This window comes from Carya illinoinensis, chromosome 13 (genome assembly GCF_018687715.1).
Source record: "Carya illinoinensis cultivar Pawnee chromosome 13, C.illinoinensisPawnee_v1, whole genome shotgun sequence".
NCBI lineage: Eukaryota > Viridiplantae > Streptophyta > Magnoliopsida > Fagales > Juglandaceae > Carya > Carya illinoinensis.
Genome location: NC_056764.1, coordinates 2,633,593 through 2,656,172, shown reverse-complemented (window position 1 = coordinate 2,656,172; position 22,580 = coordinate 2,633,593). Strand labels below are relative to the sequence as shown.

At 39.0% G+C, this 22,580-nt stretch overlaps 2 protein-coding genes and 1 pseudogene across 7 annotated transcripts; 1 reads left to right on the top strand and 2 right to left on the bottom strand.

The window, feature by feature from the left end:
* The first annotated feature begins 187 nt into the window (after positions 1-187).
* On the top strand, positions 188-6,501 carry LOC122291658. 4 transcript variants are annotated; one of them, XM_043099495.1, is made up of 7 exons: positions 188-413; positions 1,373-1,750; positions 3,080-3,184; positions 3,284-3,387; positions 3,485-3,541; positions 5,003-5,391; positions 5,961-6,501. In XM_043099495.1, the coding sequence occupies exons 2-7, from the start codon at positions 1,374-1,376 to the stop codon at positions 6,231-6,233; spliced, it is 1,305 nt and encodes a 434-aa protein (XP_042955429.1). In that variant the 5' UTR covers positions 188-413; position 1,373; the 3' UTR covers positions 6,234-6,501. The 4 variants fall into 4 exon arrangements, with proteins under 4 accessions (XP_042955429.1, XP_042955427.1, XP_042955426.1 ...); XM_043099493.1 differs by adding an exon at positions 919-1,114 and having other exon boundaries at positions 3,080-3,387; XM_043099492.1 differs by having other exon boundaries at positions 3,080-3,387.
* Positions 6,502-6,871: 370 nt separating this feature from the next.
* On the bottom strand, positions 6,872-9,464 carry LOC122291657 (pentatricopeptide repeat-containing protein At2g44880). Of its 3 annotated transcripts, none has more exons than XM_043099489.1 (2): positions 7,399-9,464; positions 6,872-7,170 (listed from the first exon to the last, which is right to left on the bottom strand). In XM_043099489.1, the coding sequence occupies exon 1, from the start codon at positions 9,334-9,336 to the stop codon at positions 7,540-7,542; it is 1,797 nt and encodes a 598-aa protein (XP_042955423.1). In that variant the 5' UTR covers positions 9,337-9,464; the 3' UTR covers positions 6,872-7,170; positions 7,399-7,539. The 3 variants fall into 3 exon arrangements, with proteins under 3 accessions (XP_042955423.1, XP_042955424.1, XP_042955425.1); XM_043099490.1 differs by having other exon boundaries at positions 7,408-9,464; XM_043099491.1 differs by having other exon boundaries at positions 7,432-9,464.
* An 825-nt stretch (positions 9,465-10,289) lies between these two features.
* LOC122291768 lies at positions 10,290-18,310 on the bottom strand (annotated as a pseudogene).
* Positions 18,311-22,580: the final 4,270 nt, after the last annotated feature.

Here is a 22,580-nt window from a genome sequence, read left to right as displayed (position 1 = left end):
CCAAATTCTGATTTCTCATGTTTCTTGTTTTGGACTTTTTTTTTTTTTCCCTCTCATTTAAATAGTCCTGGATCCCATTATTCTAGGTTAGGCATATCCTTGTTCCGATGCGGGAGTAAAACCAATGTTGTAGCCAAACAGGCCCAATTCTGGGAGCGAACACAGCAAAAGTTGCAAAACGACTGGACCCCCACGTGGTGTGCAGAGCAGACTGCAGAGCATCATACTTCTTCCCCCAAGTCAGGCAACCAATTTTCGCTTGTCCGTACATACCCATGTTTTCTTTTCCTTCAAGATCGATCATAAAATTCCAATATTTCTGTCAAGTCTGGCTCCGTCGGTCACAGGCAACGTGCCGACTTTCTCCTGTGGTGCCCTACTCCCTATCTCTCTCACCGAACTGCTACGCAAAGGTATTTTCTCCCCCTGTTATGATTCTGTTGTGTCTAGAAGAGGTCATAACACCCCCGCCCCCTTCTCTTTCTCTCTAGGGTTTAGGGTTTTTCAAGCTATCACGGGATTGTTGAGGGTTTTAGAACTCGAGAAGTTAGTAGGGCTTGTGGGTTTAACTTTCATTGGTTAATGTAGATTACTTTCTGAGAAGTTATTCTTCAGTAAGAACGGCAATAATTGGTGAAGCTTGTTCACGAGTGATCAATTTCTTTTGATGGTTTATGTTTATTTTTTCAGTTTATTGAAATACGTTATAATTTTTTTCTAACCATTGGAAAAAGTGCAACACCGATTGGATTCAAGAGTTTTTTTTTCCTGGATATATTTTGATGTTTTTTCTGGAATGCAATATCTTTTTGTCTTCATTTTTAATTCAATATTTTCGCTGCTATTTCATAAAATTTTTGGGAATTCTATGGCGAGTTCTTGATTCTTGAATGGAAGTTCTCTCTTATGGGAAAATAGGAAATCTTTCATGACCCAGCCCAAAGCCTAGGTCCAAGCCCAATATCAACAAACGGCTCTCTCACGATTCCTCTGTGCCGCACACCCCCTCCGACGTCTCTCTCACCTTTCTCCTTCTCTCATCTCTCACATCTCTCCACTGCTGCCGCTCGTTACACGCACTGGTTGCACATCGCCACCGTGCTCCACCGTACCGGTAAGCCTCTCTCTCTCTCTGTATACTTCTCACTCGATTTCCTCGATTTCCCTCCCTTTCCCGTGATTAAGGCCTCCCTTTCCGATATCACCCCTAATTAGTATAGGTTCGCTACTTACTAAGTTGGTGACTCACCCGTTTATCTCCACCATTTTTTTCCAATGACTTTGATGGTTGTGACAATTGGAATAGATGGCTCATGACAATTGTAAGATCTAGACTGCCAAAATAATGAGCTGAGTTTGTATCATGTTGCAGCATGGGCCCTGATTTAGAGCTCCAAGGAAAGTCGAAAGCTGCTATGGAAATTTCGGTTAGTAAGGACAACGTAATCGCCCCTGAAGGCTCAGAAGATAAACTTCTGCAATGTTCAAGTAATTGTGAGGACACCACCTTTGGCGTGGAAGAGTTATTAGTTGAGCGAGCTGGTGAACAGGATGGAATCAAGAATATGGAGCTTAATATAACCGACATTATTGATACAGATGATGCTGTACCGGTTGCAGGTGAATGCCAAGATGTGACTGAGCATTCAAGTTCTTTTGGTGATAATTCAAGTTCTTTTGGTGATACAGAAACTGATGATGAAATTGAGTCACAACTGTATGATGGATGCTTTGATGCCTTTCGAATAAGGTACTCGCTGGTTTGAATTATTCATTATATGCATTGCTTATTTCTTATCTATTGAGTAGCAGGTATAGAGTTCATGAGCCTAAGATCATGGTATTCATATAAAGCGTAGATAGATGTTTTCTCCTTTTTCCACTTAATGTTATTTTAAGAGATGCCGTTCTTTAACCTCAAAAAATGTTATTCTAAGAGGTGAAATCACACTTTTCACCCACAACCTACCACCTATTTCTCACTTTGCATTATAAACCACAAAAGTTCCAATTAGCACACTAAGCTACAATATATTTCCATTTGGACCCTCCATTCAAATCTAACTGTTAAGATCGTGCCATATGACTAATTTTTTTGTTCATCTCAATGGTTAAATCATATTCATGGTGCAAATGGAAAAAAAATATATAGTTTGGGGTGCAAAATGGAACTTCTTGTACTGTAGGATGCAGAGTGATAGATGTGGTACTTTATGGGTGAGAATTGTAATGAACCCTTTTTAAATGCTGGTTCTTGAGTAATACCTTCAAGTTTTTAAGGAAATTGATAATGTTGTGCTAAAACTAAAAGGTTCGTGAGTGGTTATCTTCCGTGCCTACCCATATCATTTTATATCCTGTTGGGCCTGTTTGCTTTGATGTCTTCAACTTCAGGCCTTGAGCCAGAGTCTTTCTGGCTGGTCTTAGATATGTAGCAAATCCTCTTGCGTTCTTAGAAGAGAGATGTTATTTAACTGTAGTCATTACATTCTTCTTTTCTTTTTCTTTTTAATTTATCTTCTCTCTTGGGGAGGGGAAAGGAAAACTTAATCGAGTGAATGGATGCCATTAAGGGCAAGGACCTGTTTAATCTTTTATGCGAATCTTTTCTTTTTTAAATATCCTGTGATTTCTGTTGTTATTCAAACTGTTGATATAGTCAAATCTCAGGAGTCGGCATACCTTTTCTCAAAATCCCTCAAAGTGAGATCTCTTTATTCTATTATTCTCAATCCCATTTCTTTTATGAATAAAATACTTTGATTACCGATCAAAAAAAATCTTCTCAATCCCATTTCTCCTGCCCTTTGCCAGTTACATCCACTGCAATATCATATACTACATCTGCCACAAACCAAAGTAGTGTTTGCAGATTACAGTAACACAAAAACCTTCTTGGCCAAATTAGACTGATACAATGTACTTGCTTCGTATCTGCTCACTTAAAGCAAGTGGGAATGGGATACCTATTCTTTCTTTATATTATTTATCTTACCATGCATGAGAACATATTGTTGCCTCTATTAACTGAAAAACTCTCTCAGATTCATATGGTTTATTCGTGCTTCTAATCATCCAGGAAGAAAAAGTTAACAGTTCATTGGAGGAAGTTTATACGTCCTCTTATGTGGCGCTGTAAATGGTTAGAACTTCAAATTAAGGAGCTCCAGTCCCAGGCACTAAAGTATGATAGAGAACTTGCAGTATATGATCAAAGAAAGCAGTTTGAATTTGAAAACTTCACCTTAGAAGGTTTTGATGCAAAGTCTCTTCCCTTTTCCAGACAACTTAGAAATAAGGTCATGATGAGGAAGAAAAGAAAGAGAGTTGAAGAGACGGTTGATGTAATGTCATATATGTCACAACATAACCTGTTCTCCTACTATGGTATGATGTTTACAAATTTTGATGTTTGCTGCAATATTTTGTCTCATATAAGTATAATTCATGTTTTTTTTGTAAACTTCTCTCTTTTTTTCCCCAGAAAATAAGAGGTCTATTGCTGATGGTTCTCCTATAGAAGGGTATTGCGGTAATTTAGGTAAGAAGTACTAAAGTCAGTTTAATAGACTACTAGTTAGGCTGTGAAATAAGAATAGAATGTCCATTTGCTTGCAACTCCGTTAGTCACTGACAATAAAAATGTGCATTTGCTTGTGTTTGGTATGTGTTGTTTGATGGTCAAAATATTAATGAGACAAGAAGAGATGGCCTTTTATGTGGCATTTTGCAACTATAAAATTGTGCGCGCGCAGGTGTGTGTGTGTGATCAACAAATTAATGAAAGATATATCTTTGGTCATGGCTGTAAATGAACCGTGCTGTCCATGAAAATATTTAGCTCATTTTATATAAAATCGACTTCATTCAGTTCACTTAGGTAAAAGAATGGCGCTTTAACATTTTGAATAATTTATTAAAGGAGCTCAGTTTGTATAAGCTCAGTCCTGTTTGAATAAGCTTGTTACAACTTCATATCTATTATTGAGTAGTGCTAAATACGATCCCATGGTGTGCAAGCCTCACGCAGGCCCTTTGGGAAAAAAGTGGGACCCACTGGATCCCTTTTATTTTTCATTTCAAAGGGCTTGGGTGGGGCTTGAATGTCCTAGCCTTGCTAGAATCATTTTCCTTTAGGAAATATAGCTAAAATCCTTGTGAGCATGAGTTTTGATAGAAATATGTGTATGTTTCTTTGATTCTTAATTTTACTTATAAAAAAAATGTGTATGTTTCTTTGTATGAATGTATTTATAGATCGTTTAATATACTCATATAGACTAATGGCTAGATTTTCTAAATTTCCAGACAAGGTTATTATATAATATTAATTTTCTTTTTATGATAAAGATTATATTAGTTTTTATACATATATGATTGGTGAATTTATATTTATGAGTCCATAAAAAAATATTTTATCTAATTAACTTGAACAATATGCTTTTAATAATCATTAATTAAATAATAAGTAACTTTGGTTCACAAAATGTATAAAATCTCACTGATTAATATTCGCTTTATATGAGGAAAGAATAAGTTAATTATGAAGCTCGTTGGGCTATGCCTATCCTTTTATCAATGAAATATCATATTACTTATCAAAAAAAAGTTAATTATGAAGCTCGTGAACAAGCTTGGGCTTATTAAAAAATTAAATGAACCAACTTAAAAGGCTAATCTAGTTTGGTGATGTGTTTGATCTTGGTACATACTTGAATCAAATCTGACAACTAATCTTGACCTTCAATATTTGGCTCGGCTGGACTTGTTTATGGTTTTCCTAATTATATGTCCTTGTATTTTTACTTTTTGAGGCACCGGAAGAAATTTTATCTAAACATGGTGATTTGACTGGGTCCAGTGCATCTTAATGTCTTCCAGCAGGATCTTAGATCTTGAAAGAGCATGTTGATTTTCTGCTAGTCTTGTAGAAAATATTTTGTTTATTTTTTCTCTCCAGCGATAATTATTGGCTCTAATTTTCTCATGCTAATTTCTGCAGATAAGATTACTAATGGCAGTAATGAGTTTGGGATAAATGATGGATGGTCATCTCTTGAATTTGGCAATGGTGATAATTCCTTGGAACAGATTCTCTGGAAGATTGAAGTGGCACATTCTCAAGTTCGCAAGCTGAAGACCCAAATTGACAAGGTGATCAGTGAAAATCCTGGAAAAAATAAGTTGAGCTTGCCTGTACCATCTGATGCATTGACCAGTCCTGATCAAAGTCCTGCCTCTCCTCCTGATAATAGACATAGATTATTGGCTAAATCTCCATTTACTTCTCGGCATATATCTGAGGGTGTACCTATGTCTGAAAGTGCAGTTTTCAGTCTTGGGGAGGGGAACCCTCTTCCTAATATAATTGAAAGCATTGACCAGTCTCAGGTGAGGGGTTTATATGAAAATATAATTGTTTCTTTTGTGGCATGATTTACAGGTCTCTGCTTAATTTTTGTTTGTAGAATATTGTTGTAACTATGTTCATATAAGCCTTCTTTTCTGCCCGTTATTGGTTGCTCATGGATAGTAAACTGAGGATGAGAAGAGGTTTTGGTTATTAGCTCACTTGTTATAATCTGTTTTTTTTTTTTTTTGATAAGTTCACTTGTTATAATCTGTGACATAAAACAATCCAAAGTAGTCACATTTTATCAGCCACTCAGTGAAATAGAAATAAGTTCACTTTTAGCTGTACATGAAAGCTATTCAAGTTGTTGCATTTTCGGTGATTTAGCTGCTGGTGTTTCTCGTGTTTGGAGTTTTCTTGTAATGTAACTCATCCATGCACATACGTGGACACCGGTATCCTGTCGGTGCACCTCTGTTCATTTGGTGGTTAAAGATCCCGAATGAACCCTTTATTTGTGACTCTTAATTGTATATTTGGTTAAACCACCAAAGTTGCTTGAACATTTTATTATATGTCGCAACTAATTTGTTCTTCATGCCTGTAGACTGAGGAAGGAATTCTGATACATAATCAGGCTGCCAAGGAAGAGTCGGATGATTTTGGTGAAGTCAGAGGTTGGCTCGTAGAGAAGCCTCAGGTACCGCAGGAAGAGCAGAAAACTATTCCTCAAGAACTGCCCACAGAGATGACGACACCCAAGGTTCAATCTAATGTAAAATCATGTTCCCCTTCGAAGTCAAGTTTCCCTCGGCACACAAGAAGACGGGGGCGGAGAAAAGCTGGCTCAAAGAAGTGGAGCAGGAGATCTTCAGGTTAGCTGGATTTTACAAGCCAATATAATTTTTATCTTATTTGTTCCAAGGATGAAAACCAAGATATTCAAAAAGGATGTCAACAGCCTCTGTTGCTCTTCAGAATTTGTATATGCCGCTTATTTTACTGTAAATATTCTTCCTCTCTCTTGTAGCATTGATTTCAAATATAATGGAAGCACTGTTAATCTGTATCGATTTGAACTTGTAATTACTTTGCCAAGTTTGTGTATTTTCACGTTTTGGTGGATATATTAAGACCAGTTTGGGATATCTGTAGGACTAGCCCGATGCTTCCATATCCCCTTCGCCACTCTGTTTAGATGCTTATAAAACAAAGTTCACTGTGAAATGATTTTTGGGATATCAAGATGACCCTGCCCCTTGCTTGTACGCTTGGGCTTCTGTTGCTAGTTTTTGGTTATCCTTCCTCTCATGATTCCTTCAAGCTTTAAGCTTTTAAGCTTTGATCTCTAGGACTAAGGGGATAGAACGGAATAATTATCTTCGTCTTGACCTGATGATATACAGTGCGTCTTAGATGGTGATTCAGCCTTTTAACATTGATTTTACTGTGCCAAAAAGAGGGGGAAAAAAAAAAAAAAAAAGATTCAGTGTTTTTAACAATTTCAGCTGCTGTGCATTTAGGAAGTGCGAAGAGAAACTCAATTAGAGTTGGTATTGGTTGCTGTTATTCCAGTAATTAACAGAGACGAGATCCTACAAATAAGACAATGGGAATGGTCTTCTTCATTTGTAGCTGGGCCACATTCTCTCCGGTTCTCTCTGCAGCCATGGCTGCTGAAAGTGGTGTTACTATTCCGTTGAGCATCTTTCGAATCTGTCTCCTCTGCTGGGATTGACACCCCCTCCATGAGATCGAGGAGCACTTTCCTCCTCTATAACTGATCTTTTGCTTCATTCCATTTTTCAAACGCATGCCTGCCAATGGTAAATTAGTAAACATACACGGGGGCTAGGAGAAAATGAGAGGATCAAATGAATGTGAAAGGATGCATACTCAAGCATTATATCTAGGATATCTACTGAAATATATGATTCAGGTCGAGCTTATTCTCAGCTGGACAATATCCATCGAACAAGAATATAATGATGTACGGAAACAAAAAAGAGAGATATATAATGCAAGACGATAGATAACAATCATACATGTAGAACCTCAAATGTGTATACTCTATCCACCTTGAATCTACCATCGACTTCAATCATGAAATTTGATGCGATGGAACTTGTATCAGCTTTGTGCTTAGCCCAAGCCACACAAGTAGTAATTCACGCCGCCTTTATAGTTTAAATAATCTGTCCCTTCATGTGCTTCTGCAACAGCTCCAACACAAAATGTAGAGACTTCAAATGTGGGTACGCTCTATCCCCAGCCACAAACTCCCTGACTCTACCATCAATCTCAATAACACTACAACCCACCTCTTTATTTGCTCCATTCTTTCTCATCAACCCCTTAATTTCTTCTACATCTCTCCACCTTTCATCCATGGCATACAAATTTCTCAACATTACATAGTTTCCATCATTTTGTGGCTCCATTTTGACTGCCTTGTTTAGTACTCTCTCGGCTCTCATAACATCGTTAGAGCATCCACATGCGAATAGAAAAGAACTCAAGATTATCCCGTTAACCTTGTGAGGCATACTCTCAATCAACTGCTCAGCTTCATCCAAGCACCCAGCCCTCCCCAGAAGATCTATCATACAGCCATAGTGCTCAATCTTTGGGGTAAGCGCAAATTCTTCCATTGCTTTAAACCATTTCTTCCCTTCCTCCACTAGACCACTATGGTTACAAGCAGACAAAACACCAAGCATGGTTATTTCATTTGGCTTATGTCTTTCTCGTCGCATCTCCAAGAATATCTCTAATGCTTCCTTTGCGCGGCCGTTGACTGCAAACCCATATATTAAAGCATTCCAAGAAGCCGTTTCTTTTCCAGGCATCTCGTCAAAAAGTCTTTTGGCTTTTGTAATTTCGCCACATTTTGCATACATATCAACAAGCGCAGTGCAGACATTAGTTGCTCTATCAAGCCTCCTCTCCCGAATAAACCGGTGAACCCAGCCACCTAAATCCAGAGCACCCAGATCAGCAATAGCAGGAAGAATGCTTACGACAGTTACTTCATCTGGTTCGAATGATGTGGTTGATTGCATTTCCTGAAATAATCTCAATGCTTCATAAGGTTGTTTGTTCTGGCAATATCCACCAATCATTGCATTCCATGAAAATAGATTCTTGTCCGGCATGGCATCAAAGAGCAACCTAGCAGATTCAACATCACCCTTATGGCAGTACCCATAAATCATGCTGGTCCAAGACACCACATTCTTATCTGGCATCTCATCAAACAATTTTTTCGCCAAGCCCATTTCTCCAAATTTGACATGACCATCAATCATTGCGTTAAACAACGCCGCGTCTTTCTCAGGCATCTGATCAAAAAGCAACCTTGCCTTGCTTATATCCCCGGACCTCACATACCCACAAATGAGAGCAGTCCACGACACTAAACTTCTTTCCGTCATCTCTTCGAACAACATTCTTGCACAATCCATCTTCCCACACTTAGCATACATATCAACCAGCGCCGTTGATACGTGCAGACTCGAGCCAAATCCAAGTTTAGAAACGTGACCGTGCACCTCTAGGCCTTCCCAAATAGCCACATTGAAGCCACAAGACTTGGCCAAAATTGGGAATGTGTAACCATCGGGAGTGAAACCCGTGTTCCTCCTAAGATCCCTGTAAAGAATGAAAGACTCGACGAATTGGCGCATATCCACATGGGCTTGGATCATGGTGTTACAAAGGAACGCTTCATCTCTCTCAGGCCGGTGATCGAACACGCGACGAGCGTGGTGGATGCCAGCAAGTGGGTTTGCCGTGGCAAAGAGAGGAAGCGAAGCGCAGGTTTTGACGAATGTTGTGAGGAGATTAACGTTGGTTTCAACGGCGTTCCGGAGCATGAAAGCGTGGATTTTGAGGATAGAAGCCAAGGTGTTTCGTTGTTGGAGGAGGTATAAGCATTTCCTCTCTATGGAGCTCCATAGGTATGGCTGCTCAACCATTCGCATTGGCTGTATTGGTTTAGCTATAAATTTTCATCTTCCTCCTCGCCACCCCATCGGCCATCGGTGCCTAAACCATTGACGTTGGGCTTTGTCAATAAGATCCATTCAATATAATGGGTAATAAGCATGAGAAATGATATTTGCAAATGCGAAAATGCTACGCCCTCCAAGTTTGTCCCTTTATTTTGATATTTATATTTTATTTATTTTTTTTAAAGTGATTATGCGACGATTACATAATTTACAATTATAAATAATTTTTTTTTGTTAAAAAAATATGAAAAAAAAAAGAAAAAAAAAGTCAATTTTGCGCTAGGCGGCACGCCAAACGGTCATTGCTGGGCGACAACCTATCATCACTCTTTGCAAATGAATGCTTAAAGCGTTATGCAAACTTTTTGAAAAAGTAAATAAATATAAAATCAAAATGAAAATAATAATAATAATAATAATAATAATAATAATAATAATTTTGTCTGGCTATTTTTCTTTTCATTTCTTGCCCCGGAATGGAACAATCAACAAAAAAATTTATAAATATAAATATTTTTATAGTACTTAATGTGACAAGCTTCGATATAAGTATGATGTTTGTTGTGCCGAAATACAGAATTATAAATTTAACTACTTATAAATCTATTTACGTAAACAATAGCATTAGAAAACTCACAAATTTTAATAAATATATATTTTATATAAATTGAAAGTCGTCTTTATATGTCTTTGATGTAGCTTTTTATCTCCTATTGTAAGCAAGCATATGCGTTAGGCAACATCAAACTTGTGTTCAATATAGAGTGTTCAGGCAACATCAAACTCCCCTTTGACACTCAATAAATCTTTCCACAAAGCTTCTTTTTTTTTTGGTGATGAAATTACGCCTGACATCACAACGAATGCTCAGGTCTGTGTGATGCTCATCGGTTCATGGCAAAACAAGGATGTTGGCAATGTCATCACATAACAATATAGACCTTTTTATCAATGGAATAAAGGATAATTGTTGAAAATCTGGCTTACACAACAGGCTTATTTGATCAAGTATTTATAAAGTGTTTCCTCTCCTAATAGAAACCTAGAAAGGATTACAGTAGAAGTGAAGAAAGAACATAATCAAACAGATCAATGCTAATTAACACTCTGCCTGCTTCTTGAAGACTGAACTCGGGACTGCGGAAATGAGAGGACTCGTCTGTGTCAATGTTACCACAACCAATTAGACAGTGTAGTGCTGGTTCATGGCATCAATGTCTAGACCCCTCAGCTTGGCAAATGACTCAACCTTGCCTTTCAGAGTGTGAAGCTCCCTCAACCTGCAAAAAGAGTAATGAATTGAAATTGAACCAATTCATTAAGAAAATGATGCAGAGAGTCCCTTCACGAGAAAAAGGGCAACCAAGGTTAACTGGATGTATATGCACGACTTACTATTTATGAAATGGTGGAGACAGGGTCTTGTGAATTTCAATAGAAAGACTAACCTTGCAATCTCTGCACGCCTTTTAGCTTCTTCTGCCATGAGACTGATGTCCCTAAAAGTCATCCTTTCAGAAAACTTTTTGGTTTCAGCAGACTGGAGGCCGTGTAGTGTTCACTGCTCCGCCGCCCATGCAGCCTCACGAGCTTCCCTACCGAAGTCCTTTTTGCTGCTAAATGCAGTCTGTTAAATGCACAAGCAGGTGGCCATATTAGTATATGTTCTGAAGCACTAGCAATCACGAGAGAGTCAGGAAATTAAGACATCATCAATGATATGGAATCAAGGAAGGATTTCATCCAGTAAGAAGTTTAGGAATGATTTTTGGATAAACTCAAGATATTTGAAAAGTTCTACAGTATAATTGAGTTATCGTAGGTAAACTGTTGTTCTACTTACTCTTCTGTCTACCACCAGATCCCACACACGTCCACTTAATGCATATCGAACAGCAAATTTTAAGGGATCGAGCAAGAAATAAGTCACAATACTGTATAACCAAATGGCACCTGTCCAACCCCAACCAATGCTTTCTATTCCTGCGAAACCCCAATTTGCAGTGGCAGATATTGCTGTAGCAACGTGCAAAGATGAGTCTTAAGATTCTGATTGGCATTCTCGAAGGAATATAAAACTTATGAAGCAAGACAGTGAAAAAGCTGTCACTGTACACAAAGCTTGAGCCCCCCTCCCTCTCTGTGATTGAAAGTTTTTAGTGCGTTGGGATGGAAGATTGATCCACTTCCCCATTCCGTTTTATAAAAAGTGGGATTGTGAGTTCACTAACCTAGATTCTAAAAGGAAGACTTTGATGCTGGGGACACATTGATAATAGTCTAAATACAGAAGAAAAGAAAAAGGTAATTGAAAGGCTTCTATTAACTATTGGGACTTGATGGGGATACTCCTATATCGCCTGCAGCACAAGCATTTCATGCTCCAATTGTCCAAGAGCTAAAAAAGTGGACACACTTGAATTCAATATGATCCCAACAATATCTTGAATCGTTTAAAATGCATGGGGGATGCATAAATGTGAACTGTAAATTAAAAGTTGATAAGACTGGGTGGAGAGATCAAGCTCTATGTTGGGAGTATATAAATGAGGAACTTTTCCCACCTTGAATTGTTAAAACTTCAGATAGTCTCGGAAGAAATCAGAATTATTATATTATATGCACAGAAAATAAGGTATAACTTAATAAAAGAATATATCATCGGAGTTGGGATTCAAGCATGTTTTCCACTTGAAAAAAGGTAAATGGACTCTTTGTACCCTCTGGCCTATAAAGAATCCATACCTCTGTGGTAGCAGAACCCTGCACGTTTCTTTCTACCAACCATATATATTTTGAAAAACAACAAAATCTTAAAATTCTCTACCATGTTTTTTTTTTTTTTGTAAGTTAAAATTCTGTACCAGTTGAGCAATAACAAAGGCGGTAAGAAGCAAAAGCCCAGGTCCTTCCATGAAAGACCAGCTCCTGGAGCGAGTCACGAATATTAATGCCTGGCTAATGATGCTGATTTGAAGATACAAAGCAGATGCCATCTTCCCAGTCGTATCGAGGTGCTTCAAATGGAAATGTTTCTGCAAGAAGAAAGGTATAAGATAGATCGTGAATATGCTAAAAACTCCTATCTAAAATCTTCTGTGGGCGCACAGATAAGAAAAAAACAATGAGAATGTGAATGACCACATATAAAATTTGATACAGATTTTGCCCCCAATAAGACTTTTAGTATGATCAATGAGATCATGCCATTTCTTAACCGTAGAACAACTTCTGGGGGAGAAGCCATAATAGTGTCGACTCCCAAAACTGTCACAGTAGATGCAAATTCATAGGCCCCCGCCCAGCTTTTTCCACTCCTCAACTAGTGGCTCAGTGTATATAATTCAGAATATTTTTATTCAGGTTCCAACAAAGAAAGTTATGCAAGATATGAAGTGAATATGATGTACCAAGGGAGGGAATTTACCGTAAAGAAGTTGGTTCTAAAATCTGTCTTGAAGAATACGACAGTCATTAGAGCCAGGTAACCACCCAGAAAAATCCCAGTTGCAAAAATTTCACTGAGCTTCCAACTGTCGGGAACTGGAGAAGGCTTGACCCTGTCTTTTGATATGGTCATGATAGTACCTGGAAGCAGACTAACAGTTACATAACATGCGTAATAAAGGACATTATGTGACAGAAAGATGAAGAAGTTAAAAGTCAGCTAACCATCATTAAGAATGGTGATGACAAGAACCATGAAAGGAGGGAAGTCAAATTTCCAGATGATATTCAGCAACATAAAACCTAGCTGTTATACAAAACCAGTTGCAAATGAGACAAACTAACAGTGGGATGCACTCAAGAAATTTTCACACACATAGAAAGAAAACCTTACCACAATACGTATGGTGATAGACACAGCATATATCTGGATGAAAGGGGATAAAGAGTCTCGGAATTAGTTACACAAGTAAGGCTTAGACCAAGACTTTGATTATTTCTTGGTTTTTTGAAGTAAAACTGTAAATTACCGTGTAGTTTTTCATTCTTTGGAAGATTGCACGGCTTGTTAACACGGCACTAATGATCACACTCAGCCCTGGTTCAGTTAGAACAATATCTGAGGCACTACAGGCAGCATCTGTGGAATCTGCTACAGCAATTCCTATGTCTGCTATCTTCAAGGCAGGTGCATCATTTACTCCATCACCAGTCATTCCACAAATGTGCTTTCTAGCTTGTAATTTCTTCACAATCTCATATTTATGTTCTGAAGGAGAAAACATGTGATTAGAAAGTTCGTAGAAATTAGTTTAAAGGAGTCATTCAATCATAACCACCAGACTAACCTGGAAAGACGCCAGCAAAACCATCAGCTTTCTCAATGAGCTCATATATAGCGAAAAGCAGCATCTGCATCATCCTTAGTATCACCAAGCAGAGATGAAGAGGGATACATGTTTGTACCCATACCAAGCCGTCTTCCTGTTTCCTTGGCAATTGCAAGCTGGTCACCTGCAGGAATTATACTAGGGCGATCTCACCATGCAGATGCACGAAGGTTTCATTGTTTTTACGTAGCAATACTTAAATTGTGTTAAACATAAATACATATGAGTCGTAATATCTCTTTGATTGCTCTTCATATTCGAGTCAATTTTCACATGTAGAGTTCTGAAAATTTCACGAATTTGATCAGTTCTCTCTCCCTCTCTGCCAGCCCTTGATCCCTAAACCTACGTTAATGTTAATATCAAAACCCACATCTTCACATCCTATGTAGAAGACACTACAAATTCTATAACCGGAGACATTTGTGGTATGCTATGAAGAAGGTTGACTAGAAAGACCTTTTTTTTTTTTTTGCCTGCAATTTGTAAGTGGGATTGTTATGAATTTTTCGTATGCCAGAGGTCCAAATTAAAGAACGCTACCGGCGCATACCTGTGATCATTTTAACGCTTACACCGAGATCCAAAGCTCTTCTAATTGTTTCAGCACTATCATGGCGAGGAGGGTCAAAAAGAGAAAGAAGGCCAACAAACCCCCAGGGGCCACCAGGACTGTCTTTGGTACCCGCAGGTACTTCCTATTGAAAAAGAAACCAGATTTCTCATAAATTAACGGAAAGGAACGTGTTTACAAGAAAATGAAGAGACCTTGAGAGACTGATAACCTGACGGGCAACACCAAGGGAACGTAGTCCACGTTCTGCAAACTTGTCAATCATTGCATGCACCTTCTGTGCAATTTCTGATTTATTATAGGCCAGATTGAGAATCTACATGGCATGTGTGCAAAAGAGTTCAGAGCTTGTGGATACGCATTAGGTTAAGAGCTCATTTGAAAATCTAGAGTTATATGTTCTACCTGCTCTGGTGCACCTTTGCTGACTCTGCATTTTACCAGCACCATCGATGTACGTAAGTGCAGTCCTTTTGTCAGTTGGATTGAATGGTAGGAAGTGTACTTCTTCGATTCCAGCTCGGGCCTTAGTTTTTTTCCATAAAAAATAGATACAATTATAGAAGAGATTCAGCTTAATTCAAGGTAATAAGCAAGCAATCGTGACAAGACAATTTTGCGAAAATTCCTAGAATTGGGTTTCAGAGCCAAACATCTGATAGTTCATATGATTTTGTCCAACATGTTGCAACATATACCAAAATCAATGCAAGACTTCCGGAGCCATTTGAAGACAATAGTGGAAACAACCAAACGCAGGTAATGACATTGGAAGAGAGACTAGAAGCAGCTTTATATCCTTGGGTTGATCACACGCAACACCACAAACAGAAACATTATCCGTAGAGAAAGTCCTTTATAAGTACTTATCCTGTACAATACCTCCTTAGGGTCCGCTAACATTGAAACAATTGCAGCATCAATGGCATCTTGATTCTCTAACCTTGATGCCCTTGCAGCCATAAGTACAACCATATCCTTGTCAACACCTTTGGCAAAAACCTGTAATGACATGAATGATGTAAGAATTCTTCAAAGCAAACACAAATAGCATTTCACAATTAAAATGTGATCCAACTTTCATTATGTTAGTTTCACTTGGAAGCTCCCTACATTACCAATTGCTATGCCATGCAGACTTAGAGAAAGATAAGAGGGACCAAGTGTATAACCTCAATCATATTTTTATCCACTGTAAGCTTGTTAAGTGTCAGTGTGCCTGTTTTGTCACTGCATAGCACATCCATTCCAGCCATTTCCTCAATAGCTGTCATTCTCTTTGTTATGGCACCCTGTACAAGACATAGATGCCCATTGCTCAATAATATTCAGAATTGCAACCCATTTAACTCTTTCATATTCATCATCAGGATTATGTCCTTTATGATTGTTGTAAAATCCAAATCAATAGTGTGGTAGTGGCTTCACAAACCTGCTGTGATAAACGATGTGAACCAATGGCCATTGTAACAGAAAGAACACTTGGCATTGCAATTGGGATACCTCCAATTAGTAGGACAAGTAGATTATCGATTCCAACACGGTAATCCCTCTTGTCAATCGCATATATCTTAATGATTTCAATAACCATCCCAACAGCGATCGAACAAATGCAGAAGTTTCCGATTGCTGTTAAAACCTGAAAATATAATTTAAATTTAACAATTAGATAACGTTGAGACATGCCCATGCATGACAATGTTAATGATTTGGAAAATGTCTTCAGAAAGTGATTAAAACATTCAGGTGTTTTGGATTGGCTTTATGGACCTGCTGGAAGTGCCCAACATGTGTGGTGTTTTCCACAAGTTGAGCTGCCTTCCCAAAGAAAGTGTGAACGCCAGTTGCAATAACAACAGCTTCAATTTCACCTTGCTTGCATGTTGAACCTGAGTAAACCCCATCACCAGGATTCTTTGTAACTGGAAGAGATTCCCCAGTAAGTGCAGACTGCAAGTGACAAAGAAATATGTTAAATTCAGCAGGTTATGTTACTACATAAAAAATATATGGAATGTACTGCAGCCATGATGACAAAATCGTGTCAATGTTTTAGTACTTCATCTGATTGTGGACTAAAGATTTACCAACATAGTAAAAGATGTTTTTCATGCGCATGATATTTACCATTTATATCCCATTATATATGTACCAGTAAGCTCTTTTATCTGTTTTTTTTTTTTTTTTTTTTTTTTTTTTTTTGCGAATATTGACCTGATCAATTTTCAAAGGGTCTCCTTCAAGAAGGCGTGCGTCAGCAGGAACAATGTCACCAAGTTTGATACTGACTATGTCTCCAGGAACCAGCACTGAAGCATCTTCTTCACTCCATTTTCCATTGCGCAGTACCTTGATTGATCATCGGAAGTCAAAACAAAATGGAAACAATATAAGATGTGTCAGACATAGTGGAAAACCAGTAACCAGGTAGAACTATTTTCTGATGGCAAGATGGAAATGTCAATGTCTTGAACTAAGGATATCAACTGCAAAGAGAAGGACCTTTGCATTTGGGGCCAGCCGTGCCATAAGAGCAGCTGCTGCATTGCCAGCATTGTTTTCCTCTACGAAACTGATTGTAGAATTGATAATTAGTAAGACCAGGATGCCGATGAAATCAGGATAATCTGTTCCTTGATGCTGCACAAACAAGGTTTTTTCAAGAGTGTCTCAAAACTAATAAACTGAAGAAACAAATTTAAGACTCCATGATTTCACCATTATAAATTATTTATACCAAAGCCAAGAATCTTCAAGAAAAATTAAGTCTAGTCATATTTGCTAATTAATTTTTTTCAGGTCATAGGTTTAGTGATATGTAGCTAACCGTATTAGTTAAAAAAAAAAAAAAAGTGTAAACAAAGAAGAAAAGTTAAAGAGTCATTTAGATTTACCCCTCCATGTGCAAGGGCAATGGCCATGATAGCTGCAGCTTCCATGACCCATGATAAAGGATTCCACATAAAGCCTAAAAACTTCAGTAGCTTGCTTTCCTAGAGCAGGATGGAAGAATGGAAGAACCAATCAATGAGGCAGACAGAGCAAGAAATAATGAAAAAATAAAATTTGAGTGGAAATTAGATTAAAACCCAATATTTCTTTTCTAACCTTTTTCTCCTCAAGTTTGTTGTATCCAAATAAATCTAGTCGTTCTTGAAGTGAATCGGATGCCAAACCCTCCCTTGTACATTTAAGATGCTGAAAAACTTCTTCAAGGGGTATATTTTCCTTCATAAAGCAACTTCCGATTTAGCATGTATTGTTTTGTCCCATACAAATAATATGGTGGTGGAAGTTTCTAATTTACATTTACATCCATGAATATCATTTCCTTCCTGTTTGGAAATATTAAATTATGACTCTGATGCCATCTTTAATCAATAAAAGACCCAAGTTCTGTTGATTTTGCATGGATATCTCAATCTGACAGTACTTCAACAAAAAAGAAAGGTTGTTTGCGGTAGAAACAAACTTTATCCTACCAAGAACACCAACTTGAATCACTAAACTTGTACATCTGACTATGAAGCCAACAAGAGTCAAATGAATATATCTATCTCCATAAACAATTAAACATACACACAAATATACCAAGCATCCAGACATTTTCATTAATCATCACTAAGATAAGTTGGGCATGCTGTAAAATGATTAAAAAGGGTCTATAGAGACTTCAAGCACAAACCAGATCAACGGCTTCCTGGATAACAGCATCAAGGGAAAGTGACTTCTCAACCATGTTGGATTTCGTGTAAGTTTCGGACCTTGAACATAGAACGAACGTTAGCTATTAATCTGGTATTCAATATACACCAATCTCATGACCAATAGGAACACAAACCCATAAATCTTATTACCAACACAAATCCAGAAAATGAAATAGAAAATCTGCACCTGTTGAATCTTGTAAGAATATACGAATTGATAATTTCATTTGACATCGAAACTGAGTATTACACAGTGCTCTATTTATAGAGCAAGTATGTAGAGGCATCGTAACAAACACATGGTGTGCTGTCATTTTACAGCTAGCTGTATGGTAGTGCTCATAACAGAAAGATGCTTCTAGTACAAAACAGAAAATACACCAGAACAGAAAATACACAAGAAGATTCCAAGGAGAATTAAAGAGAGGAGTTTCCAGAGGGTTCTTGCAGCAATGGTGACTCGACATCCTTGTGTTCATCTGAGGTGGAGCTCTGCAGCTCAGTGTGCTGAGGCGAGGTTGAGCTGGAGTTCTTTTCAATGTTGACACCCTCCCGCGAGTCCAGCAGTGGAACCATGGTGAGACTCGTCCTTAGTGTGAGAAACCGAGAAGATAGCAGAGGTTTGGTGAATATATCGGCTATTTGATCACGGGATGAGATGAAGGCAACATGTAATGTCTTTGAGGCAACTCTGTCACGTACAAAATGGAAATCAATTTCCATGTGCTTGGTTCTTGAATGGAGGACTGGATTAGCCGAAAGATACGTGGCTCCCAAGTTGTCACACCATAGTGTGGGTGAGTGTGAGAGAAACAGACCAAGTTCTTTAAGAAGGGACTGCAACCAGAGTAATTCAGCTGTAGTGTTCGCAAGAGCCTTGTATTCGGCTTCTGTGCTTGATCTAGCAATTGTTTGCTGCTTCTTGGAGCCCCAAGAGACAATATTTGAGCCAAGGAACACACAGTAGCCTCCAGTGGAGCGACGGTCATCTGGGCAACCCGCCCAATCTGCATCAGAAAATGCATGAAGATTGTAAGAGGGAGAGGGCCGAATGTGCAAGCCATAGGTTGCTGTGTGTTTAAGATACCTGAGTATTCTTTTTACAGCTTGCCAGTGAGGAAGTTTTGGGTTATGCATGAATTGGCAAACTTTGCTTACAGCAAAGGCAACACCAGGTCGTGTAAGGGACAGATATTGGAGGCTTCCAACAGTGCTTCTATAGAGTGTAGGATCAGAAAAAGCTGGGCCATCAGTGATAGAGAGATGAGTGGAAGCTGCCATGGGAGATTTTACTGGTTTAGCCAAGTCCATTTTGGTTTTTTGCAACAGGTCACACACGTATTTTGTCTGAGATAAATGAATGCCAGTGGTCATGGGAGTTATTTCTAGACCAAGAAAAAAATCTAAGAGAACCCAAGTCTTTGACTGGGAAGGATGTGCCGAGAGAGGTGAGGACAGAGGTGATGGCATCCGAACTGGAACCAGTGAGGTTATGTCATCTACGTACACTAAAATGAAAATGACAACAGAATTATTGCTGTAAATGAAGAGAGAGGGGTCAGAAACAAATGGTGTAAAGCCAATTTCAATGAGACGTGAGCTCAACTTGGAGAACCATGCACGGCGTGCTTGTTTGAAGCCATAGATGGCCTTGTTCAAGCGACACACATGATGAGGGTAATCGGGATTTATGAAGCCGATTGGTTGGGACATATACACTTGTTCTTGCAAATCCCCCTGAAGGAAGGCATTACTAATGTCTATTTGTCTAAGAGGTCAGTTTTCAAAAACAACAATTGAAAGAATTGTTCGGATGGTAGTAGCTTTAATAACTGGACTAAAAGTTTCAGAAAAATTAATACCTTCCTATTGATGAATACCCTTGGCTACCAAACGTGCCTTATAGCGTTCAACAGAGCCATCCAAAAGCTTCTTGGTATGGAATACCCATTTGCAACCAATTAAATTTGTGACGCCAGATGATGGAACTAGAGTCCAAGTGTTCGTCTCCAAAAGAGCTTGGAATTCATCAGACATGGCTTTTCGCCATGGTTGGTGTTTAATAGCCTCGGTATAGCAAGTGAGATTTTCTGGAATGGAGCTAGTGACAGTAAGATAGTTGCGGGGAGGTGGCCAAAGCACTGTACCGTCGGTGAATTTTCGAAGACAGAGAGTTGGTGTGAGATCTAGTGATGATGGGTCCGGAAGGAGGAGCTGGGTTTGAGAGCAGAGCTTGCGTGGAAGACGACGTGCTAGATGATTCTGGAGAGGTGGAAGAGCTTGGTGAGCCGAGAGAGGTATCGGGCTGAGAGGGTGATGATTGTTGAGGTGAGAAAGTGGGCCTGGGAGATGTCGGGCTGGAAGTGAGTTGATTAAGTGGAGAGGGATGGACTGAGTTGGGCCGAGGGACTGGGCCAAGGATGGATGGAAGAATGGCAGGAAGAGGCGTAGGATTGGTTTGTGTCATGAGGGATTTTTCAGCAAAGGGAAACAGGTCTTCGTTAAAAACAACATCTCTGGAGATATAAATTTTGTCAGTAGGAACATGGAGACAACGATAACCTTTGTGAGAATCACTGTATCCCAAAAAAAGACATTGTGTGGATCGTAGATCCAATTTGTGGCGATTGTACGGCCTGAGATTAGGCCAACAAGCAGTGCCAAAAATCCTGAGAAAAGTGTAATCAGGTGGTTTGAAAAATAATTTTTGAAAAGGAGATTGATGATGAGGAATTGGTGTGGGAAGACGGTTGATTAAATAGACAGCTGTGTGGAAAGCATCAACCCAAAAATATTGAGGTAAAAATGTGTGGGCCATGAGTGCTAATCCGATTTCAACAATATGCCTGTGTTTTCTTTCCACAGCACCATTTTGTTGGTGACTGTAGAGGCAAGATAGACGATGTGAAATTCCTTTTGATTGGAGAAGGGTGTGAAGTGATCTGTATTCACCTCTCCAGTCGCTTTGTAATGAAAGAATTTTCGAATTAAAAAACAATTCAACATGAGTTTGGAATTGAGTAAGACGTTAACTACATTCGATTTTTGTATTAATGGAAATCACCAAGTCTAACGACTAAAATCATCCAAAAAGGCTACATAATAACGAAAACCTTCTCTTGAAGGAACTGGGGCAGGTCCCCATACATCAGAATAGATGAGTTGCAAAGGTTTTATTGAATGTTGATGAGTGTCACGAAAAGGTTGATGAGAGCTTTTGGCTTGATAGCAGGATGAGCAAGGTGATGGAGGAGCACGGGTAGAAACTGGAAGAGAGTTGTGTGATATGACTTGACGGACGAGCTGTAAAGAAGGGTGCAAGTCGTGAGTGCCACTGAGTGGAGGTATTGCACTCGCCAACAAGTGCCTGAGGTGATGAAAGTGGGGCTGGAAATGAGTATAGGCCATCATGTATGGACTACGGAGGAGAATTTTCCCTGTCTTGGAATCCTTCACAAAAAAATGAGAACTGTGAAATTCAAAGAAAACCATATTATCAAGGCAAAATTGTCTAACGGAGACTAAGTTCTTAGTGATGTTAGGCACATGTAGCAATTTTTTGAGAATGAAGGAACGAGAAGAAGAGGAGAAAGCTGAGTCGCCGATGTGTGAGATTAGTAGTGAATTGCCATTGCCAACCCGTATCGGGTCACTTCCATCATAAGGAGAGGAGTTGATGTTGAGATTGGCTAAGTCAGAGGTGAGATGATTTGTTGCAGCGGTGTCGGAATACCATGAATGATCAAGGGACGAGGCTGAGGTCGTGTAGTGGGCTGTTAGAGATTTTGGTGGGTCACTCTGATAAGCTTGGTCAAACCTGTGATAACAACGCATAACAACATGCCCAACTTTCCCACAGAGTTGACAGGTAGGTTTGGAGTGGGGAAGAGAAGAAAAATGTTGAGGAGAGTTTGATGAGGATGGTAAAGGAGAGAAAGAGTTGTTACAGCCTCTGCCACGACCTCGGAAGCCACTACGAGTATTACCTCGGTGAAAGCCACGACCACATGAAGAAGAACTGGAGGTAAAATTGATTGAAAACTTTGTTGAGCTCGGAAGATGATTAGAGTGGGACAAACAGCTTTCATGAGTGAATAAGAGACGGTAAAGTTCTTCAGAGGAAAGAGGCTCAAGGCGAGTTGTAATAGAAGTGACTAAGGCATCATAGGCACTGTTAAGTCCTGCTAATAAGTAGGAAACAAATTCATCAGATGAAAGTGTAATTCCAGCTGCACTCATGGTATCAGAAAGATGTTTTACTTTTCGAAAATACTCAAAGACAGCGGTAGAGCCTTTTGAGACTGTGGCAAGTTGGTAACGGAGCTGAATAATTCGGGAATGAGATTGAGAAGCGGAAAGAGTTTCCAGAGCTAACCAGATAGCACGAGCAGTGGGTTTTCCAACCACTTGTGCAATGAGATTATCTGAAAGAGATGAAATTAGGGCGCTGAGGATTAGCTGGTCTGTTTGGGTCCAAGTGAGGTAGTCAGGATTTAGGGTGGATTGGGCAGGAAACGAGGAGGAGGAGTACTCGACCCATCAACGTAGTGAAAGAGTTGTTGACCTTTGAGGTAGGGAACCATCTAAGTTTTCCAT